The sequence below is a fragment of the Trematomus bernacchii genome, unplaced genomic scaffold (assembly GCF_902827165.1).
Source record: "Trematomus bernacchii unplaced genomic scaffold, fTreBer1.1, whole genome shotgun sequence".
NCBI lineage: Eukaryota > Metazoa > Chordata > Actinopteri > Perciformes > Nototheniidae > Trematomus > Trematomus bernacchii.
The window spans coordinates 1,173,406-1,197,500 of NW_022987784.1; the positions used below are offsets into that span (position 1 = coordinate 1,173,406).

Here is a 24,095-nt window from a genome sequence, read left to right on the forward strand (position 1 = left end):
ATGTTTATAACATTAAATATAAGTACATTTGAAATATCCTATCACCACTGTCTTACGGTTTGAGAAAATAATACAACCTTTTAAAGACTCTGAATTAAAGGTGGGGTAGGTAAGTTTGAGAAACCGGCTCGAGATACACTTTTTGTTATATTCCATGGAATGCTCTTAACATCCCGATAGCAATGAATATCTTAAGTGCTTTGACAAAAAATCCATAAAAAAATTTCATCTGTGGAAGCCGTAATACTGTAAAAAGTACGACCTGGATGGCCTACCTGCCTGTCAGTCTTCCATCTGTGCACAAACTTATCTGGTGCCCTCATTGGTCATGTGCACGTTCGTGTGTGTTGGAGGAGGGGCTCTGTAAGGAAGTGGCAGATTTTCTCCGGTTGTGTATTTTCAAATTCTAGCGATCTCAAGCCGGTTTCTCAAACTTACCTACCCTACCTTTAAGCAGTCACCAAAAAAATAAATAATAAATTAATGTTTTTGGAGATACATGGTTTTCACAGGACAGCACCAAAATCTTCTTATACTGTATGATACAATCACTTATTTTCAAGTTCCTCTGATGGGGCAGGCATTTAAAACTAATTAATAGCTTAACTGCATCTAGTGAGGTATTTTCGAAAGTCTGACATTGCTGCAAACCCATTAATCGGGGAATTATTAAACTAACATTGTTGCTAAAGTAGTGGTAGAAGTTTAAAATAACTGTTGTGAGAAATGTTGAGGATTGCCTACAGATATTGTGTTGCACCGAGTACCCTCAAAGGCCCTCTAGCATCAGAGAAACAACACCAAACAGTGTTTAATGCTGTATGTGCCTGACTGTTTGAGTGTGTGTTTGTGTTTGAGTGTGTGTGCGTTCCTATTGTTTTATACTTACATCTGTTGTATTCACCGGTTTGATCTGCGGGGCTGTGCTAACTGACAGGCATAAAGGAAAACCACAGTCAGAGGCTTCAAAGTTTCATGAACATCAATTCGCCACACAACCAAGTTCACACCGAGTTCAATACTCCACTCTCCGGGAAGAGAGAGTTAGGTTTGTTGCCTTTTATAGACCTCATACGTACAGAATCTGTAGGTGAAGTGAGAGATGTGCACAAAAACGAAGAAATAGATCCTCCAGAATCCAACAGAATTAATTCATTGTCCCAGATGTCTGTAATATGAATGGTTTATTATTTTTAAGCCTGAGAATGTGGTAAACTATTCTCACCTCAATGATCTAACACCAATGAATGTTATTTTTAAATATTCTTAGGGATAACGCCAATTTCGAAGATGGTTTCAAATTGAATATCATCAATCAAATGTACATTGATGTTCTCCTAATGTGAACACTCAACAGCAAAGTGGGGCACAACACAATAATTTAAGAATGGACTGAACCATTTTAATGTTATTGATTAAAAGGTGTGTTGCTTAGCTGTTCAGGAAGTATACTTATATATCAACCACCAAAAATAAATGCTAAATAAACTGAAAACTAGTTACTGCCATTTTCCTCCTCCATACCTACTTTTCTGAGACATCCCAAATGAATCTCGCATTTATAAAATAAATGTAGCTAGAATAAACATTTCTACACTTTTCTAAATGACGGTAAATGATTTGATTTAATTTGTCTCTTCAGTCAGAGGCAGTTTGTGTTACCATAAGCTCCTGTGTTTTGACAGTTGATGGTTATGCGCCCCACTTTAATTGTGAATAAATGTAAGCAGTATAATTGGTTACCCTAAGGCTCAGAGAGACTCCGAAGGATGATGAAAGCAATTGACAGCTTATGGGGGGGGGGGGGGGGGGGTTCACCGGGAGGACAGGGTTCATGTAGAGTTTGTAGAGACTGTTATCTTTTTTAGGACTGGATTTTTCGTTCAGTAGAGGAACTTGGGGAACTTGGTGCCGGGAGATGAAAAAGCAAAAAATATCTCTGTTTGGAAACTGAGGAGGTAAAAAAAGCTTCTCTGTGAACCCTTTTTTCTTTACTGAACACTTATTCCATATTCAACTTGGAAGATTTTTCTTCACTATAAATATCACACCAACATATTTTTCTACATTATTTGCCATACGTGTTTTTTCGCACCAATCCCAAATTAGCTTACATGTTCTGAATTATTCCCCTTTGTCCTAAAAACTAAAATGTCTATGAAGAAGCTACACGTCTTGCACAAATAAAACACTAAACCAACCGATCCTATGCTTCGGCCAAAGTTCGATGTACTCTAAAAAGTTTTCTCTTTTAATGTACCAAAGTGAAACAATGCTAACTTAGTAGCAACGTTTGAGGGAAAAATCTGTATGTTAAAACATTAAGAAATATGAATGAAAGATATGCTTAGAGTTAGAATATCGACCTCTCTTACGTCTGTACACCAAATACTGTAAGCAGCCAGTTAGCTTAGCTTAGCATGAAGACTGGAAACAATGGGAAAAAGCTAGCATGTCTAGCCACTTCAAAACTAACTCCGCATAAAGGAACACTTCGGAAATGTTGCACTGTTTTCTATTAAAAACAGACTGTGTGTGAGTGTGTGTGCGTCTACCTGCTGATCCGGAGGGTGGGGGGGGCTCCAGCTTTCTGCCATTCGGTGGCCTCCATGGCCATACGCCTAACAAAAGCATCGTCTACACACATCAGGATGTTCTCTGGCTTGATGTCCGTGTGGATGATTTTACATTTGGTGTGGAGGTAGTCCAGACCCTGCAGGACCTACACACACATTCCGATAAACAGACACAGATTGTATCAGCGAGAAACATGCTCACACATCTTGTTTAGGCATTATTACACTCTGCAGACAAGGCCTCAACACTGTTCAGCGCTTTCCTTTTTTTCATCTATCTCCCTTTCATTCATTTTCTCTTCTTCAGAGCCAGATTATCCATTCTCCTAATGCTGGTCATCCTCTGAGGGCAGAGACGAGAGGCTGTTGATGTTTCTGCTTCACTGTTTCATTTGATGCTGTCCAGAGGCTTTGAGATGGAAGCGGGGAACAGTCTCATTTATTTTCTACTCATCTCCCGTTTGGCTGTCGAGTGGCTGGCAGCGGCTGAATCGGATCAACAACTCCCCATCCTCATCAGGTTGCCGAGGGGAAAATGCCTCAAAGAGCTGCGTCTTATGAAGGCAGCGGTACTGGAGTGTGAAGTGCACAATGGAATGTATTATTACGAGTAATGGGTGTGAATTTTGCCTCTTGTTTTTATTATACATATATTTACACCATGTGTCTTTCTTCCCTCTCAAATCAGTCTTTCATAGTCTGTGAATAAGATCTTGACCTTCTTCTCGCGATGAATTCCAAATGAAAATACTGTAAGTTTCCGTACTATAAAACACATGTATCATGATACACAAATGCAAATGTTGTCTAATTGAAAAGTACCACAGCTTCACAGAATAATTCTGCCAACTATAAAAGTGTAGCTACTAGCCTGGCATCTTTCTTCTTAAAGAGAATCTAACTCAATCCATTTGTAAAACAACACGATTTCTCATCAGTTATGTCAAATGACTCATTGGATTGCTTCCTATGTTTTAATTTGTTGTCATATTGTGAAAGACGCATTTGAACCACCAGTGCAGACTGCCGACAACCCACCACCGAAAGAAAAGAGGAAAAAAACTGTCAGCAGACAGTATCATGAAAGTTACCTGTCTTATGGCACTGCAGGTGAGCGGCAGATTTTCCCTACAAATAGACGAATCTACTGACATAAGTGGGGCTGCCCAACTTCTGGCAAACGTCAGATATGTTGATGCTGACTCTATCAAAGAGACGTTTTTCTTTTGCAAAGAAATGGAAAGCCATACTACGGGAGAATAAATATTCAGGGTAACTAATAACTATTTAAAAGAGAACAGTCTGACCTGGAATATGTGCGTCAGTCTTTGCACAGCATGACGGGGAGAGTGAAAGGATTTATTGCTAAGGTGAGAGCACAAAACCCACATATCGTGACAAACCACTGCATTTTGCATAGAGAGGCATTAGTTGCCAAAACCATGCCCCCGGAGTTGACTGAGGTGCTGAATCAGGCTGTGCAGATGGTGAATTACATCAAATCAAGGCCCCTGAAATCTCGCCTCTTCTCCCAGCTGTGCGCCGAGATGGGAGCCGACCACCAAAGCCTGATCCTCCACAATTTTTAATTTTGTGACCTGTCTGGTTTAAATGAGTGTGTTGCTGCTTTGATGAAGCCTAATTTGATAAAGTTTCAAATTAATTTCTGAAATATTTCGTTAATAAATATTTCATGAGTAATATAGTTGTCTTTGTCACATTTTATTTGGCATTAGTAAATAATTATGCACATTTACAGATATTTTACATGATATGAGTGATAACACGTGTTATAAGGTTATTTCGCACAATAGGTGTGCCTTGAGATTTTTACTTGTCCTTTGGTGTGGGGCACAAAAAGTTTGGGAACCACTGGTATACTGTATACTGTGTGTGTGTGTGTGTGTGTGTGTGTGTGTGTGTGTGTGTGTGTGTGTGTGTGTGTGTGTGTGTGTGTGTGTGTGTGTGTGTGTCTCCTTACCTGTTTGATAATGCTCTTGACACATGGCAGCGGCAGACCTTGGTAGTTGGATTTAATAATCCACTTCAGCAGGTGGTGACCTAGCACCTCAAACACCATACACACATCTGGGATGGTCAGTCAAGGACTAACACTACTATATCTTTGTCACGAGCACACACACACACACATACTACGAGCACACACTCTTCTGATTGGGATACGTATGCCGTTGACTCCAGAGATCTTGAAGTCATCTATCAGCTGCACCACCATGTCCTTGTTGGGGTCTGCGGGGTCGCTCTCCCTCACCTGGGGGACAAGAGGACAACGAGATGAAGCAAACATGACAGGAAGAGGGAAGAGAAGATGGTATAAAAACAAAGAACTCTGAAGGAAAAAGGACAGAGAGAGAGTAAATGAAACTAACTTCATAATGCTGCTACTTATTAAAAAATGTCTTACTACTGTATGCATGAGTACTTATTGATTTTATTAAAGTGCGTTTACTTAAAACCTAGTATGTTAAAGGTGGGGTAGGTAATTTGAGAAACCAGCTTGAGTGCGCTAGAATTTGAAAATACACAGCCGGATGAAATCTGCCACTTCCTTACAGAGCCCCTCCTCCAACACACACGAACGCGCACATGACCAATGAGGGCACCAGATAAGTTTGTGCACAGATGGAAGGCTGACAGGCAGGTAGGCCATCCAGTTATTTTAGCCGGGCCGGCTAAAATGATTGGTCGTACTTTTTACAGTACTACGGCTTCCACAGATGACATTTATTTATGGATTTTTTGTCAAAGCACTTAAGATATTCATTGCTATCGGGATGTTAAGAGCATTCCATGGAATATAACAAAAAGTGTATCTCGAGCCGGTTTCTCAAAACTTACCTACCCCACCTTTAAGTATACTTGAATTTGCCTTTTTGTCTGCACTGACTCATAAAGGGTTTCTGATTGTGATTCTGTTTCTGATTCTAAAAGATAAAAAAAGAAAGAAAGGGGGATTTGGATGGATGAAGGAGAATAGGAAAGGGAAGAGAGGAAAAGAAGAGGCGAGGGATATGAGAGATAAAGATGCTGAAAAATGGACTGTCACTGTCCTCTGCACCCAGCATGAAAGATAAATGACCAGCGTATCTTTAGTGTTTCTTGTTACCAGAGTAGAGGAGGTGCGAGGTGCGAATGTCAAGAGAGAGGAAAAGAGGAGGGAAGGGATTTATAAGAAGATGAAAAACTGGAGTAGAAAAAGTTTCCTAAGAAGAGTCCAAACAAAAGACACAAATATGAACAAACAAAAGAACAAAGGGAGATGAAAGAGGAAGGTTCCCAAACACTTTAATGTCAAATTGCTCAGATCCTCACACATCGCAGCAGTTTAATCTCATCCAGGGCCGTCTCTGTGTAATGCTGCGCGCTCTTCACCACCTTCATCGCCACAAAGTTCTTCACTCTGTAATGACAAACACAGAAACATGCACTCATTTTCATACCTATTAAGCCAATAATGCTGATTAATGCATCGTATAAATATCAGTGAGCAATATTATGATGTCTTTTTACACATCTTTGAGCCATTGTTCACACGACCCACATTATAATTGCAAATGTGGCATTTTGTAACTTAAATAACATTAATACTAATGAGAGACGTCAATCAAATCTCTTCTCCAGCACACCATGCTTTATTCACCACATGTTTGCAGCTATCAGGACCGTTTGAGCTTCCTTACACCAGTCACGTGACCTATTGTACAGATCACCATGGATACCAAGTATATAAAACATTATCACCTTTTTTGAAAAGCAAAATATTCGATTTAATCTGAGTGGATACAAGATTACACCCGCACAAGACTATTAATACAAATAAATAACACATATTGATATATTCAACTTTAAAGGCTATCTGTGATAACTGATATTTATTTTGCCCACTTGGGTACGGTGGCCGACAGGTGCAAACGCGCTACAGCGGCCCAAAACATTTCAAATATGAAAAATGCGTTCCAGCTTCAGAAACGATGCCAAAACACATGCGAACTAAGAAACATCTTCACCAACTTGACAACACATGCACAGCCTTTACAAAAAGCGCTGCATACACTACTAGACACTGCAATCACAAAACGCTGCTAAAGAAACACGTTGTTATCCCCGAACGTAAACAAGCGTTCTTGTCCAGGTCCCACCTGTGTGCATCACTTTTAATGTCCCCAGGTTTCCGTTGTGTTTTAAGCTTCTTGCGGCGTCTTTTTATTTGGAGCCTTTTGTGTTTGCATCGTTTTGTTTATGTAGCGCTTTTTTCTAAACGCTGCGCATGTTTTGTCAAGTTGGTGGAGATGTATTCTTCATTTTGCATGTGTTTTGCATCGTTTCTTAAGCACTTTTCTCCTAATGGAAATGTATTGGGCCGTTGTAGCGTATTGGCACCTGTCGGCCGCCGTACTTTGGGGCCACCAAACAAATACATATCCAATATTAACTCTCTTTCAACTCCCATCTGATTAGTTAGCTGCTAAATGCTCCACTATGTTTAGAAGTTACACTCTAACTGTGTTCATCTGCTATACTGGTGCTGAACAGAGAGTGTACTGTCACACAGATAACTGCTGTGGTCGACAACGACGCTATGAGAAGGGCGAGATTACACCAAAACTGTAAAGTTGTAGACACACTGAATATAACCTTTGTCAAGGACTGACTCACTGTATCGTGTGTGTGAAGTAACTTAACTCCAAGTCACTACTTTATGACCACCATTAGTGTAATTAACAGTAGTGACATGGGTAAATGAGTTTGTGTGTATGTGTGTATGTGTGTATGTGTGTATGTGTGTATGTGTGTATATGTGTGTGTGTGTGTGTGTGTGTGTGTGTGTGTGTGTGTGTGTGTGTGTGTGTGTGTGTGTGTACATGTACATGTGTGTGTGTGTGTGCATGTGTGCATGTGTGTCAGGGAAACGTGACACTGGGTTGATGATACTGTCATCAATCCACCCCGGTTGCTACGTGAAGACATAAGAAACAACATTATAGTGCAAATGAATATCTTTGGTGTCTGCGCACGATGGTGTTGGTTGCAACCGTCGTCTTGGTAAGGTGCCAGCTCGTGTCAACAGGTGCATGTGTGGCGTGTGTGAGGTTTACAGTATATGTGTGTGTATGAGAGAGAGATCAAGGTGAAGTGAAGGACTGTGGGAAGAGCCTGTGTGCATATGTGGGTGTGTGTGACAGGGTGTGTTGAGGGCTTTTTCTGGGTCATGACGTGTGTGTGCGTGTGCGTGTGCGTGTGTGTGCGTGTGTGTGTGCGTGTGTGTGTGACTCACTGTATATCCCAGCATAGCCATACGGTGGAGAAGTGGCCCCACCCCAATTTCCTGATCACATGGTACCTCCCGTTGAACAAATCCCCGATCTTCACCGGATGGTACCCTCCTGAGAGAGATGATGAGAGAGAGGAGGAAGGTTACAGGCGACTGTTAGAGATAACCAGTCAGTGACATGAAATCCATTAGTGAGTAAGAAGTGGAGGGAGGTCAAACTGATAGAAAATGAGATGGGAGAGAAGTGTTTTGGATTAATTAACAGAAAAGAGCAGGAGTCATTTGAAGGTGTGACCTTGAGATAGATTTTTTTCCGTTCAAACATTCGATAGCCAAAACAGTTAATAGATTACTAAGTTAAGTACAAAATAAAGGTTGGATGGATATCTATTAAACAAGCCTTAGTAAGCATTGTGCATTACTAAGTATTGTTAAGAATTGTCTTCAATAAATGTAAAAATACAGCAATACACATTTTTAGCAGATGTGGCGCCGCAGGAATTCATATTTATTTTATATTAGTTATATATACAATATTACAAACAATTCAAGGTACCTTTCATAAGAGACTAGAATCACAGGGTTAATCAAAGGAATGCAAGAACAATAACTATTTGTGTCTGTTATCTTTAGGTTTGTGTACAAAAAAGGTGGCGCATACAGTATACTGTAAGGAGGGTAAACAAAAATGAATTCAGTCATTCTTTCTGTTTACCTCGATGAGACATCAAAACCCTCTTTGTTGTGTTTACAATGACACCACCAGCTGGCAGAGAGCAAGGTCCTGCTTGCCAGGGTAACATTTGTTGTAGGTGTCTCTTATTGAACTCAAACTTGGTGAGTAGTGTACTTTTGAATAAAATAGCAAGAAGGTAGGAGAGGCCAAAATGTGTAGACAGAACAGTACCACGATGAATACTACTATTGCTACTACTGATCATAATAATATAATACTATACGATATATGGACCTCTCCTAAAGAGGTACAACATGCATTATATGGCATTTAAACGGACAAACAGACTCAAAAACAGTTTCTACCCCTGGGCCGTCAGGCTGCTTAACCACCACACATAATACAATAACCGTAACCATTCTCACACATACACACACTTTTAATGCACTTTATATACTATTTTTATACTATTTGTATATCAATATTTTTAACTATTTATTCCCCTGCATGATTGTTTATGTTGTCTGTCCTATTGCCGTGTTTTTTAGTGTTATGTATGTGTTTGTATTTTTTGCACACCGGGACAGAGTTGCACTCTGAATCTCGTTATACTCTGTGTGTAATGACAATAAAAGGCTTAAACTTTAACTTAACTTTAAAATGTTCAGAAATAAATAATAAGGCCAAAACATAAAGGGCTGTGTGAGGAAAGTCACTTTGTTTTGACAGAAAACCAGTGAAAGTTAGTCTTTCATCTTACTGAAGTGAGATCAGACAGTCTGGCTTCAAAAACAACCTCGTACAAATCAAGAGTTTTCCTCCAAAGCTTCATGATACATCAAGGTATATTATGCCTAAAGGAAATCATGGCATATTCAGGTTTCAGCTCAGTAAAATATGCTATTTTTTCCAAAGGATATCAAATGATAAGTGTAATGGCCACAGTGTTTACAGAAAGGGCGCAGCATTTTGAAACAGAGCAGTGTATTGAAAATGAACCTCTTAGCAGACAGAATAGCTTTTGGCATCCTGAGACACAGCAGGGAGCCAGCCTATCAGATCTAAACAACCTTGAAATGCCAGTGTCACAACTACTAAGCGCCGCACACTGATGGCTACACCAACACTGCTGCAGAGCCATCAAGAAGGTAGGAGGAATGAAGAAAAGCATCACATAAGCAGAGAGAGGAGACGGTGTGAGACCTTCTTAAAATATGTAAGACATATGTAGAGTGTGGAAGTAATGGGATGGGGCTGATGATTTTCAGCGGTGGAGAGTACTTATGTAAATGTTCTCAAGTACTGTTCTTTAATAAAACTTGGAGGTACTTTACTTCCATTTTATGCTTCTTTATATCGCTATTCTACAAAAAAATGTTTAGCAAATATTGCAGTTTTTACTGTATATCAGTACAGATTAAAGATTCAGATATTTGCCAACACAAAATAGAACTAATAAATAAACTATGATATATTAATATGGGTTAGGTTATCCAGCAGCAGTATATAAAGTCATTAAGATAAGCTCCACATTTACTTGCTCTGATGAAAACACTAATGCTTCATATTCAATTCATTTATTAAATGTAATTCTGAAATTGACTTTGTTGCACAATAAGTATTTTAATTTGCAGCTCGTTAAGTATGTTTGGATGCCAATACTTTGCACTATTACTTAAGTAATATTTTGAATACAGGACAGAGCCGTATTATAATTCAGTATTGCCACATTTAATAAAATCTGAGTACTTCCTCCACCACTGATGATTTGAGTGTGTGCGTGTGTGTGTGCGTGTGCGTGTGCGTGTGCGTGTGAGTGTGAGTGTGAGTGTGAGTGTGAGTGTGCGTGTGCGTGTGTGCATGTGTTTTGTTCTGACCTTTGCAGTAGTCTGCGGGGTCCTCCTGCTCCTCATCATCGGAGCCCAGGATCTCCTCCTCCGGCTCCGGGGGCCCTGCCGGCTCGGGGGGAGGCGGAGGGGGAGGTGGGGGAGGGGGGGCAGTCACCGGGGCTTTCTGCTGCGTCTCAGGCCTGCAAACACAGCAGAGGAGAGGCAGTTAGGTAACCTTTCAGCACACTTTTTACAGGAAACAAACTCCCAGTATGAACATTTTTGGTATCTTTGGGTTGTGATTCAGAGCGAGGGCAACTTCAGACTGAGCTTTAGGTGCCGATGACTAATGACTAAATAATAACTTGCTTCTGACTGGCATCATTCAAAAGTGAATCATCCAGCTAATACAAAAGCAAAGAAAACTTTTATATTTGCTTTTCTAAAGATATTTGGACAGAAAAATAGCTCAGGAAGAGATGTTTTATACGTCCAATTTTGGAATAAATAAAAAGTCCAAGTTGAAGAAGAAAGACATCACAACACCAGAAACTTTACGTGATTCCAATACAATAAAACCATTTTTCGGCTGCGTAGTTTCAAATTCTAGCGCACTCGAGCTTGTTTCTACATTCTTACCTACCCTACCTTTAAAAGATGTATATACTCTCAAGACATTTAGATCCAATGCTAAGACAGACATTCAACTTGTGTTATTACTGATAAAGATTTCTGAAAATGAGATATGCATTAAATTGTGATTGAATGGAACAACCATAAACGTTAATACTGAACTGTTGCCCTGTCTAAACCATAACAGGCGTTGCTTGATGGGCTCATATTGTTTGTGGCTCACAGACAGTCAGGTTGAACCGATCAACACCCACCACGCACTTCAGACATGAATCACCAGAAAAACTGGAATTCATCCAAAAACATTTTCTCCTTAAATTCCTGAATAATGTAGTATTACCGGTATGTAGCAGCCGCAGGTATTCTTAAAATGTATGAGGTGATAAATGACATTGACGCCATCATAAATGATATAATGACACATCGATAGATTAGACTTGATAAGACAAAGTTGATCTCCACAGTCTTAAGCCTTGTTCCACTTCCTTTAGCTGGTCTAAAATGGAACTGAGCCCATGAGAGTGAACATAAATTAGGCTGCAGAGCACAGGCTGCCTCTTTCCCCAGGCCCGGCTACTTTTTGGGCATTTATCCAGGTCGACTTACAATGATTGATCAGGCAGGGGTTCAGGGTTTTGCTTTAGGAAATAGCTATTTGTAGGTTTCGGGAACATGCCTGTAAAGTTCCTGTTTGTTTCCCACCAAACCTGCCAGTGTGCTCATTTGTAAAGACACTGCAAACTATGGGTCCTTATTTGTCAAATGAAATACTGCCTTAAGGTTTATTGCAATCTTTCATTTGAATGAAACTACTGTTTACTACTGTTCATGGATGCATTGTTGCAGTTGCAGCGTTTCCAAAGTTAAAGGTCGGGACACCCCAAGGGGAACAAGATTATTCTGAAGGGCTAAGACAAGGCATTTACAGTATGCTATGCAAATTACATTTATTATCTCATACTATTCTTAGCTTTTTTAATTGCAAATAGCTGAATAACTTGAAGAGGTCATATTATGCTGATTTTCAGGTTCATATTTGTATGTTGTGTCTCTACTGGGACATGTCTCCATGCTTTAATGTTCAAAAAGCTCTTTATTTTTCTCATACTGCCTGTGCTTCAGCACCTCTTTTCACCCTCTGTCTGAAACCAGAGCCCAGTCTGCTCTGATTGGTCACCTGGTTGGCTCAGTTGTGATTTGTCCACTGCTTAGAGATGTCCCGCACCTTAGCCTATCACGTACAATGTGTTGGAGCTGTAGCCAATAGAAGCTCGCGTGTTACATAGAAATATCACTATGTGCCAGAAGTAAACAAAGGAGTCCAATTGAGCTGTTTCAGGAAGGGGGGGGGGGGGGGGAGTGTGTGGGAGAGAAACTCCCTCTGGAGGGAACACAGGGATTTTGGCCTTTGGGAAACCCCAAAAGTCATAACTGGACCTCTTTAACCTCTCATTGACTATATATAGTATTCAAATAAAAACAGGGACAAATCCCTCTTTTATTGACCTTATCTTTGAAAAGATGCTGTGCCTGCAATACATTCAGAATGGATGTATGCCGTCAGAACACGTGTCCACATTCATTGTGATTGGAGAATATAGTCACTTCCACATCTGATCGTGTTCCTGTCAGATGAGCTCTCCGGTCACCATCTTGTACATCTGCAAATCGTGTCATGTGCTTTAAAGGGTAAGAGTCTAGCTCTCATTCATCAGTACTGGGAAAAGGGCTGACATTATTAAATCTAACATTTACTTATCAAGACTCTATCGTATCTCCACATTAAGACAACGTGATGTTTCAATTATGTCCCTGTATGACTCGAACCAAGCTCGACCAACACTTCCTATTCGGTGTCACTTCACGGTTACCAGTAGCATGATCAAAAGCTATATTAAGACAGAAATAAATATATATAAACACACAAAGCCAGCGCTTGTGAGCTGTTATGAAATTGCGGTCACAGGCTCAGACACATGATGGAGCCTCTTGGTGCGTAGCCATGGCAACTGCAGTGCAAGAAGAAAGGGGGGGGGATGATCCAGGACACAAAGCGTTAACGTGGCCAACAAAAACACTCGCACAACGGCAGCGGTTTTTCCAATGCAGGAGAACATAACTTGGCATTGAGATTTTTCATTGTGGCTTTACCACACACACACACACACACACACACACACACACACACACACACACACACACACACACACACACACACACACACACACACACACACACACACACACACACACACACACACACACACACACACACACACACACACACACACACACACACACACACACACACACACCACACACACACACACACACACACACACACACACACACACACACACACACACACACACACACACCACACACACACACACACACACACACACACCCACACACACACACACACACACACACACACACACACACACCACACACACACACACACACACACACACACACACACACCCACACACACAGTAGAGGGCTGTGTTCCTTGCAGAAGGATGCTGCCTTCTTTACCAAAGCAGGTCAGTAGGGTGTCATACATCACGTCTCTTCTTGCCATTGGCTGTACAAACACTTAGCCTCCCATAACTTCCTGGACCCGAGCCAAGCAGCAAAAAACATTAAGAGAGCAAAGACGCCACAGCCTGAGAGACAGACAGGTAGAGTAGGGGGAGGACGGTGAGAGAATGAAGGTGAAGCAAGGGGGGGGATGAAAGACACAGAAAACCAGAAAGAGGGGAGATGAAGAGAAATAAGGAAGAGGAAGACTCTGTGGCAAAGAAGAGGGTAGAAAGAAGAAAGAGAAAGTCAGATAGACGAGGGAGGGAGAGACAGGCAGACAAGCACAAGCAGAGACAAATAGAGAGGTGGAAAGCCAGAAAGAGAGAGACAAGCAGAGAGACTAGTCAGAACAAAACAGAGACACAAGCTGAGAAAAACAAAGGCAGCAGACAAGAAAAGAAAAAAACCGAAACAGAGAGAGACAGGAGGGAAAACAAATAACAGCAAGGACACAATCAGGCATGAAAACATACCGAGCAAAGCAAGATCTGCTTGAAATGTGGGCGTAAAAAACCAAGTTCAATCCACACCGAGACACACTGCACATCATTCCACTTTGAATTCCACTAAATAACAGGTGGAGGTGGATAAAGACTCAGTGCTGAGCAAGTGGTAAACAAACAGGAGGATGACAACAAACTCCTCTTTGAACACAAACACACATCGAGCCAAGGTCATCACCTTCAAACACACAGTGCGCCTTTTGTGTAATTACACATTAAGAGGGTGTTTGTGATCTGATCTTTTCTGCTTTTGTTTGTGTAAAGCTGAGATGACACATTCTTTTTTTTTTTCTTGGACGCACATCACCGCATAATCCATTCATTCCTTCACTAACGCACTGTGCCACTTCACTGCCGAACTGTACAGAGCTATTGCATATGTAACACTGTGACCTTGTTAAATATCCTCTACAAAAACAAGTCATTCCTGCATTTCTTCATGCTTCGGATCAGGTTTTAAATATGTCAACTATTGTAGCACAATCAGTAGTTTCAAATGGTGATTCTTAAATGTACCACACTGAGATTCAGCAGCAGGGCGTCACACTTACCCATGCTCCTTCCTTTGGTTGAAGGTGTAATAATCAATTTCCTGCACTTACTTGCAGTCATTTGCACACTAGCTGAATCAATGTTCTCCTTAACCAAAGGGTTTACTTATACCTCACATATGCACAGCAGCTAGCACATACCCCTCTCATTGAGCTTTGAGCCCTGTAACTAAGCATCTACATTTTAAATAGTTAAAGACCAACCAACATGGCACAAGCTAGAAGGCAAAGTCTTTTCTGAGCATGGTCCCTTTTATTTTTGTACATGCGTGTGCCACAGCACCATAACGTTGATCACTGTTATTTTCCTCATTGCACACGTACCGGTTGCTTGTTAAGCCAGGGGTAGGACAAAATGAACCCAGCAGTAATTTAAAGTGTGTATAGAAGAAAGAAAACGGAGGAGAAAACGAGTACGGTGCAACAATGCAGTAGTTCAGCTTCACCAGTGTGTATTTGGGCACGTGTGGGAGAAGTCTATGTCTATTTGTGTTGCTGACTCCTGCAGTAATGCACGTTTAAGAAATGTTTAATGGACTTCTAAACAATTTTTTCCTGGGACTACTTTATTGGTAAATCACACATTTGAAACTGGTAAAGCTGTTCTAGTATTTGACAGGTTCAGACAGGTGTCTCTCAGCGATACTAACTTTGTACTGTTTAGGAAGTGACTGCAGAATGTGGTGTTCATCTTTGAACTTCTTGTTATGTGTGTGAACATGCCCAGGCTGCTCCTGACACCTTAACACAAGTGTAAGTGTGTGGACAGATAGGAAACACAAACACGGCCCGTTTTCAGACTCAGCATTTCCACTATCACGCCTTGCAATGGCATCTGTAGTCCAAGTGTTACATTTTCAACTGCTTGGCACTCTTTTTTCTGGATCCAACATAGTATATGTACACCAGGAGACAAAAAGAACCACTCATTTGTTCAGATTTTAAATGCTACGCTGTGCGGCGGGTTGTGGAGGATATTAAGCACGAAAATGATTTCAGTTCACAAAGTCCACAGGGAACAGATGGAAACAGACGACTGGATCTTTCACCAATCGTAAAGCAAGGTTTCCTAGTAAATTCCTCACCGTAGCTCACTGTGTAATTACGTCTGAAGCGTTTTGCTGCTGCATATTGCTGACCTGACAGGGCGGGACTGAAAATATAAACAGCAAAGAGGTAAAACAGCTTCTATATTGACCGTCTAAACAAGCATTTATTTGGATATAAATACAGCTACGTGTCAACAATTACAAGATATCACTGGTAGCATTATTACAATTAAGTTAAAGCTTGACGCTTTGCAAATATATTGGATTGGTGTTTGATTCAAAACACAGCCTTAAGAATCCATTAATGGTCAGGGTTAATTTCTGAAAGGCTAAATCATTGGTTAAACAACTGGGCACTGTAGTTTATTCATTATTATCTTGGTTAGTATGTACAGCAGTTGGATGGTGAAGTCCAAATAAGCTGAAGTTTATTTTTAATGGATCGACAGGCCACCTATGCAATTATGTGGCTCACCAATGTATTTAATTAGTATTTGAATGACTTCAAATAGGTGGTGGAGGTAGGTATGGAGGCTCGAGTAGTCAAAATCTTTCACTGGATAAAATATTTAGGGGGTTTATTAGTTTGTGAATTCTTCTTCCTCCTGTCGATACACTTTTCTTTTGTATTTCAGTAGATACACATTTGTTTTTGCTGCTTGTGTATATATGTATTATGTGTATATAATGAGTTATTATGATTTGCTTTCAAATGGTGTCAGGCTCGTCCTTTCTGCTATAGCAGGCCAAAATACAAGCGCCAATGCAATTACCGCAATATTTACACAATGTTCCCGTCCGCATGTAGTTCTGGAGAGACCTAACACTATCTGGAACCTGCTGTTTCACTGCATATCCTCTTTGCAATTTATATATTCATTTTTTCATTTCCCTGGTCCCGATTGACAAGACAAATTATTATTATTTTCAATGTTCCATATTGTCCCCTGCTGTCCCCGCATGCCTACTGAGACCTGACATCAATGATGTGCGATGCTGTTAATTACATCTGGATACCCCAGGAAACCCCTGAGCGTCAAAACACCTCGGAGCAGCCGTATAGAGGAGTTGACCTCTCTCAAGTTCACACTTGATGACTCATCCTTAAGCATTTCTCATTATCACCAAGGTAACAGGTATTCCTTAGCAACAAGAGCACCGTCCTCCACTCTCAATGCCGAGGCGTGGGTTTCAGACCGCGGGTGTCCTTCAGCTCCGCTACACCATTCCTACAGTCTCTACCTCTGATTGATTCATCGTTAATCCTTCATCCTCTCCGTCCCTCCATCTTGGCCCAGTCGGGCAGCTGACTCATTCTCTCCTCTCCTCCAGAGTCTGTGCGGAGAGCTGAGATCTCACCGTTATTTTCAGGATACAGCACATCGTCACTGGCTGCGCTGCCCCCACATTACCTCTATCTGCACATTATGGCTCAGACGGATCCTGTTTCATACCGCCAGCCGTTCATTCGTATACATTATGACAAGACTTCAAGTTTGAAAACATCTAATTGATGCAGCAAAACCAAAATCCTACACCTACGTTACCCACCATGCACCTCAAACACCAACAGCTCAGACGTTGATTCAGGTGTGTTATGCTAGTAGCAATTAATGTAGCAAGTAGCTTCTAACATCAAGCAGAGATGGACACTGAACATGGGACAGGTAAGCTCACTTTTTTTGTAGTTCATGTATTATTATTTCCCCCCAAACCTGAATAATTCAGTCCCTCATGGAATAATAGAAAAAGGCTGTTTCATTTCCGTACAGACCTCTTGTAAAAGCCTTGATCGCAATGCAACACAGCAGCAAGCCAATTGTCTGAATTGAACATGGGTTATTATTATTTTTTAAACTTGAATAAAATCACAACCTTTCTATTATAATAGATAATATTGTGGTAACTGACACTGATTTGTGTTCATGTTGCTTAGATTTCCTTCCTTTTAGTGAATTTGCATTTCCACCATTCTTCCTGTGTATCTTTTTAAATTCCAAAGAGACAAAAAAAGCTTGGGCTTTCTTCAAATAACCACTGAGGACTATGATCCAAAGTGTCAAGGCTATGTACTCCTGTGTTAACCTTAAAGGAAGCATTCTACAAAGCTCTCAGTGATTAATGACCAGCAATACTGACCTCACAAAGCATGAAGTCTGTAAAATATCAGGCCTCTGGTAAGAAACATCTGTGTTTTTGTCACATAGAGAGACCAGAGTTTGACCTCCAAAAGCATCCAGCCCATCAAGCTTGGCGAGGATCTTGCAGATAAGCCACATAACGAGCAGCAAAGTTGTGCTGGAGCAATGTGCTCTGTATGAGTGGAATGTGTTGCCACTTCTAGTGACTCCTCTGTCACCAGATGCATTACAAAGAATAATGTTCAAATCATTTTAAAACAGTGTAATAAGGTTAACTTGCAACTGTAGAAAGACTGGAGCTAGATGTTGATTTCCTCAATGATTTAACATGTTATCAAGGAGAAGGAGAAAGTGAAATCTCACTGGTTCAGATCTATTGAAAAGTATTACCAATACATGCTTAAAATACAAAAATATACTTCTTGATTTTACAGCATTTTGACAGCTGCAACAACTGTTCATGCAGGATGCAAGATTTATTTTGCATGCAGGTAGATTTTTTTTCTATGCTCTAGTTTAAAGTGGACCTATCATGCTATATTTGAATAATATAGTGTAGGACCATACCTATATAAGGCATATTTATACTTTTTTTTTTTCAAAATACCAAACAGATCATGCATTTTTAGCCATGCCTCATTTTGCTCAATTTGACATTTTTTAGCTCTGTTTTTGCAAGGGCTGATTCAGTGAGAACAGCACCATCTACAGGCCTGGCATATGTACTACAGCGTCTCCAGCGCTTTCGAACGGCAATGGCCGTGGCTGTCTCCTCCTGATTGGTGGAGTTGGCCCAATAGCCGTAGCGCCACTGTCCTGACGTCAGGACAGTGTTCAAATCTGGATCAGTTTTGATCAGATCCGTTGCAGCCCCTTTTTTAGAGATTTGGGTATGGAGGAAAATAGAGAGGGTTGTGTTTTCTGACACTTGGTGAGTTCCCTGGAACACCGGGGACACATATTCATGTATAAAAGACGTACAAAAGTGCATTTTGCATGATAGGTCCCCTTTAAGATATTTGAATTGTCTATTTGCATCTGCCTCTTTTTTTCTGAGCTCCTGTTATAACGCTGTAAAGAAATGCAAAGTGTGCTCGACAAAACAAAACAAATCTATGCATTTCAGAGCAACTAATGGTTTCATCAATAGCCATTCTGCACAGATGATGTTACACAAGACGCTGACCTGCTTCTTTTTCGCACAATGTAGTGTGCCTCTGGATAAAAGCACCGGCTAAACAGCATAGAAATCAGTACTGTGAGCCATATTTTGACGTTTGTAATGGGGTTGCATCTTCCCATGATTAATCTCAATACTGTCGCGTCACATTAATAGATGCAGAATAACCGTGCTGTGCTTTGTGCTGCAGGGCTCAGCCACACCGATCTATAGAGGCTGAATCGACTGTTGTTCAAACTCCCCACAGGCAGCCGATGGATACAAGACCACACGCTACGCTGCATTGACTGAACTCTACAGCGGATGTATAATGCATACACGTATACACAGGGGCACACATGCAAACACACTTAAAGATGATAAAGGGCAATCGGCGAAATCTATACAATCCGCTGTAAAACGCAGAAAAATACAGATAAACCTCAAATAAACCTGCAGCACAAAGATACCCAAGGCTGCATGCAAACCCTAGTGATAAAACCAGTTGACTTGGAATACAATTTGCATTTGGAAAAGAGGAGCACTGCCCTACATGGCTGTTTGGGGGGGGGGGGCGTATTTGCGCACGTGTACACAAACACACAACACCTTGAGGCAGTGGGAGTCAAGTGACATGACTGCAGACCGACTAGGACAAGCTCATTTTGATCTCCTAAAAACAACATCCAACGTGCACATCTCGAAACCCAGAATAGCATAGATGCACACCAAGAACACCATATCTATGTCTTATATGTATGTGTGCTGTGTTGTAGAAAAAGCCACGGGGTTCAGGTTTTCTTCTGCTCAGTATAGAAGCATCCTACCGCCATAGGGTATCTGCTGTATCTTTCATTGTGCACTGCATTTTACCCTCTGCGCTCCTGTCTATGTAGTGCACTCATTCACTGCATTCTGTATTTATACATTCCAATGACGTAAGCCAGCCACAAAGACCGGTATTATTGAGGTTACATCCGCCCACACACAAGCGAGCGAGAGCGTCACAAGAAGCCATGTGCCTGTATGTGAAATGCTATTACAAACATACTGTAAGCATAGAGGAAGTACAGTATATACACAAATCATCCTGTCTTCCCTCAATCTAGTATGTTCTTCAGCTGTTAAGATATGGTCTTTATTGACAGTCAGCAAGGATGCAAAAGGATCAGAACCCAATATATACTTGAATTAGCTTGGACAATAAACCTCATTTACCAGCATTATGTACCTCAATTGACTTACTTAGGTTTGTGAATGCTGTATAATAAAACTGAGAAGCAACAACAAGTGACATTGACTCATGAATGCAACTGAATCTGCGAAAGTCCATAGTTAAATCAACATTACATGATTCATCTGTGTTGCTTTAAATGTGACTGTTAATTATGAGCAGTCACCACTCCCAAGGGGTTTGACTGAAAGCAAAGGCCTATTTTCGAGCTAGGTAATAATAATCTTTTTGAAAAGTAACACAACGTTATTAGTTTTCAGAAGCAGGCTCTAAATCATTTCTAGTAACCACTGCCAATCAAAGTGAATGTCACCATTAATGAGATCTATATACAGTATATAACGCTGTCCTAAGAACTACAATATGATACAATATACACCTGTCAATCAAAGGAAGAGCCGAAACAGGGAGCTTATTGGATACACATCGCTACAATACGTGTCAAAAATCACATGCATGTTGTCCAATTGTAATTCCTCAAAACGGCAACATTGCAGAAGTCTACCATTAATTAAAGTCCTACTAATTTCTGACTTATTCTATGCAAAATGTATATAAAAAAACAAATCAAGGTTGTTCAATTTGAACCGCTGTTTTGATGTTTTTCAGACATGATGTGTTCCTGAGATAAATGACTTAGAAAACAGCAGCGATCATTGCACCTTCTCTGGTATGACACATGCAAGCTTGTTTGCTGTTTTCACGAATGCAAATAGAAACATGATTTGACCGGGTTTAAACCACAATGCTAAAATAAGTGAGTCACATGTGTCAAGAGCAACACAAAAAGCAAAGGTTTCAATGCTTTCAAAACACATAAGTGGTTAAACTTGATCACTCATTTTAATCGGGCATGTTTATCTTGTAAAAAGAGCCTCAGTAAATTCACCCTCAAAATGCACTCGATAGACAGACTGCCTACCGTTTATCTGGTACCACTTTACAATAAGACCACCCTTATAAAGGATTCATAAAGGGTTTATAATTCGGTTATGAATTAAGTTGCAAACACTTTATTAATCATTAAGAACCATTTATAAACCAGTTCTAACATAGTTTTCACACATCAACACAGGCTCACTATTTGGCAAGATGACTAAGCCTTATATTGGCTACTTAGCGAGAATCAACTCAGTGAGCAACAGATACCAAGGATGCTGGCTGATGAAGAAGACGAAGTAAGCTAAGTAGCCAATATAAGGCTTAGCAGTACAGATAAATGTGGGCTCACTATTTGGCAAGCAACCGGTCACAGTCGCCCTGTTTATCTCATGTCTTATAAAAGCTTATTAATGATTTATAAAGTGTTCACAACCTAATTAATAAATTAATTACAAAGTATTCGTAAACCCTTTATAAGGGTAGTCTTATTGTAAAGTGGTACCGTTTATCTTATCTTTCCCTTAGATCCAGGCCAAGACAAATGTTGCACCAATAAAATATTGACTACGGTTTATCTTTCTTAAAACATACTTAAGACCATTTTGGGCTGCAGATTATTTATACTATAAATAGTGAAGAAATAAATCCAAGATGATGTCTTGTAAAGTCTTATTTCTCCTTTCAACAATCCAACAATGATCAAGATAGTCAAGGAATTATTTAAGTTAGCTCTTAAAAACCAAGTTGTGTTAGTAGGCTATCCTATAAGGCTCCATACACCCAATCGACCTCCACCAAAAACAAAGGGTAACCCGAAAGGTCAAGCACGAAGACATTTAGCATATTTGAACTTCCTGGTAAAGAAAAATGTCAGTACACAAAAAAAATCATTATTTAGCCTATTAGTCCCGTCAGTGCACCCTCCATTTGCCAGCTTTTCAAAGTCAAAAGTCAAAGTCAACTTTATTGTCAATCTCAAAATATGTTTGTACACACAGAAAGATCGAAATACTGTTTCCCACAGTCCCGAGATATAAAAAAAAACACACATTAAAAAGGCAAGAACACTCAATATTTACAAAAAACACAAAATAACCGTTTACTTCAAGTAAGCAGGATATATATAAAAAAAATTATTTACATAGTGCAAATGGGAGTGCAAAAATGTCCATAGCAGCGTAATAATTCACCCATATTCCTGCAGAGAAGTAAACAAGCAATACGTAGTTCAATAAAAAGTCACGACATAATCCACCAAAGTCTGAACATTTAGTTTTACCAGTTAAAACTCACACCCTGTTTTAACTTTTTATATCAGCCCTGTCAACCTTAAACTCCTATGCTGCTTTATTTGTCTTGGTTTTCATCATCCCCCTCTACCTGTTTCGGAGGGCCCTGTGGCGCAGACGGAGCACGCACAAAGCCAGACTCCATCTCTTCTTGGTGGTCAGAGACGTGCTTAACTCCATAAGGTAAAGGTAAAAGTGGTGGACGGAGGAACAGAGGAAACTGTACGGCAGATCCTTCTCTCTGCTGTGGACTCAGGGATTGAACAGTGGAGGGACAAGATGAGCCGAGCCCTGAATTCCAGCAGAGGTCACATGGCACTGTGACACCCACCTGCCAAAGATCCTTCTCAATGCCCAGATGAGATTGGAGTGCCTAAGCATGTAGGCACTAATACACAAACATACTGTATTATAACATAGGCCAAGACGCATTGATTTTACACACGAACAGACGCCCACACGATATCTCTCATACAGATCTGAAATGCAACACCCAGAATATATTAGCACCCGTCCATCGTAACAGCACACTCGTTACCTTAAATAAACTCTGAGCACTCTGAGAAGACATCCACTGTTAATTAAGCTCCCATACGCTGTTCCCTAATATACTTTATCATTTGATTTGTCAGCTCATTAGCATGGCAGTGTGTCTGATGTCGAAGCGTTACATATTGCTGTTAATGCAGAGTAGGATGGGGGCTTCTGGTTTGGCAAGAGCTGGCAGAAAGACTCGCAGTGTCGTGTGCAAAGCAGTCGTAACACAGTTGGAGCTAATTAAAAATAACGACCTGTGTGTCGGGCAGTTCAGCTCAGGATATCATGAAGATCATCAGAGAACTTTAAATGTAATATGTTTGCTCACTAATTATATCCATCCGCTTTTAGAAGGACAAATATGAACCTAGAACTAACAGAAAGAAGTGTAAGGTAACGTGACGCCTATGCTATCTTAATATCTTACTGTATTTAGGGTCTGAATGAACCTCATTTCCAATTTTGTGCGCAAGAAAATAACTGGTTTATACATAAAATTCTTTGTTAATCAAGTCCAATTTTTTATTTTAAGGCATGTGTAATATTGCAATAAGATCCCTATAGGGACTTTAACATGCACTTCAAGGCAGGGTGGATTTACTTATTTAGTGACATATTTTGCAAACTGAACTAAATGTATCTAAAACTGCCAAAAAACTGCAGATATTGAAATGTGAACCTAGTACCAGCTAGTAAAATGACTTGAACAATTCAATGATTATCTACATGGGAGAATAATCTTCCGTAGATCAAGTTATTGATAAATCGACTAATCCTTTCAGCTCTAGACTTGTTATTCTAACTTGAAACCTTGTCATACTAACTAGTCATATTATGTAGTCTCGTATTTTCACAATTGTATTGTATTATTGAAACCACTATTCTCTCACCAGATCACAGGGGAAAGTACCATCACCAGGGTAACCACACCCGGCTCAGCAGTGCACACTATCGTCATCAGAAAGAAAACCACTGTGTTTGCATTGTGACTTCACTAATGTTAAACTACAGGCCGGTGGTGTGAGCCGAGTGTGCATGAGAGTTGGCATGTTGACAACCTGGAAGCGTTTCAAGGGTCCACAGCCCTCGAAACCCCTCCCACTCAGAGCTAATGTAGGTCAATAACAAAATAAATGATAAACACCCATGACCATGCTG

General features: G+C 40.4%; 1 protein-coding gene across 1 annotated transcript in view; it reads right to left on the bottom strand.

The window, feature by feature from the left end:
- LOC117497448 (SRSF protein kinase 2-like) overlaps window positions 1-24,095 on the bottom strand; it is a 66,990-nt gene that overhangs the window by 14,574 nt on the left and 28,321 nt on the right. Inside the window, 8 exon segments of the mRNA XM_034149434.1 lie at window positions 905-930; window positions 2,556-2,577; window positions 2,579-2,722; window positions 4,558-4,664; window positions 4,761-4,848; window positions 5,910-5,997; window positions 7,873-7,981; window positions 10,423-10,574. Coding sequence (XP_034005325.1) covers window positions 905-930; window positions 2,556-2,577; window positions 2,579-2,722; window positions 4,558-4,664; window positions 4,761-4,848; window positions 5,910-5,997; window positions 7,873-7,981; window positions 10,423-10,574 — 736 coding nt within the window.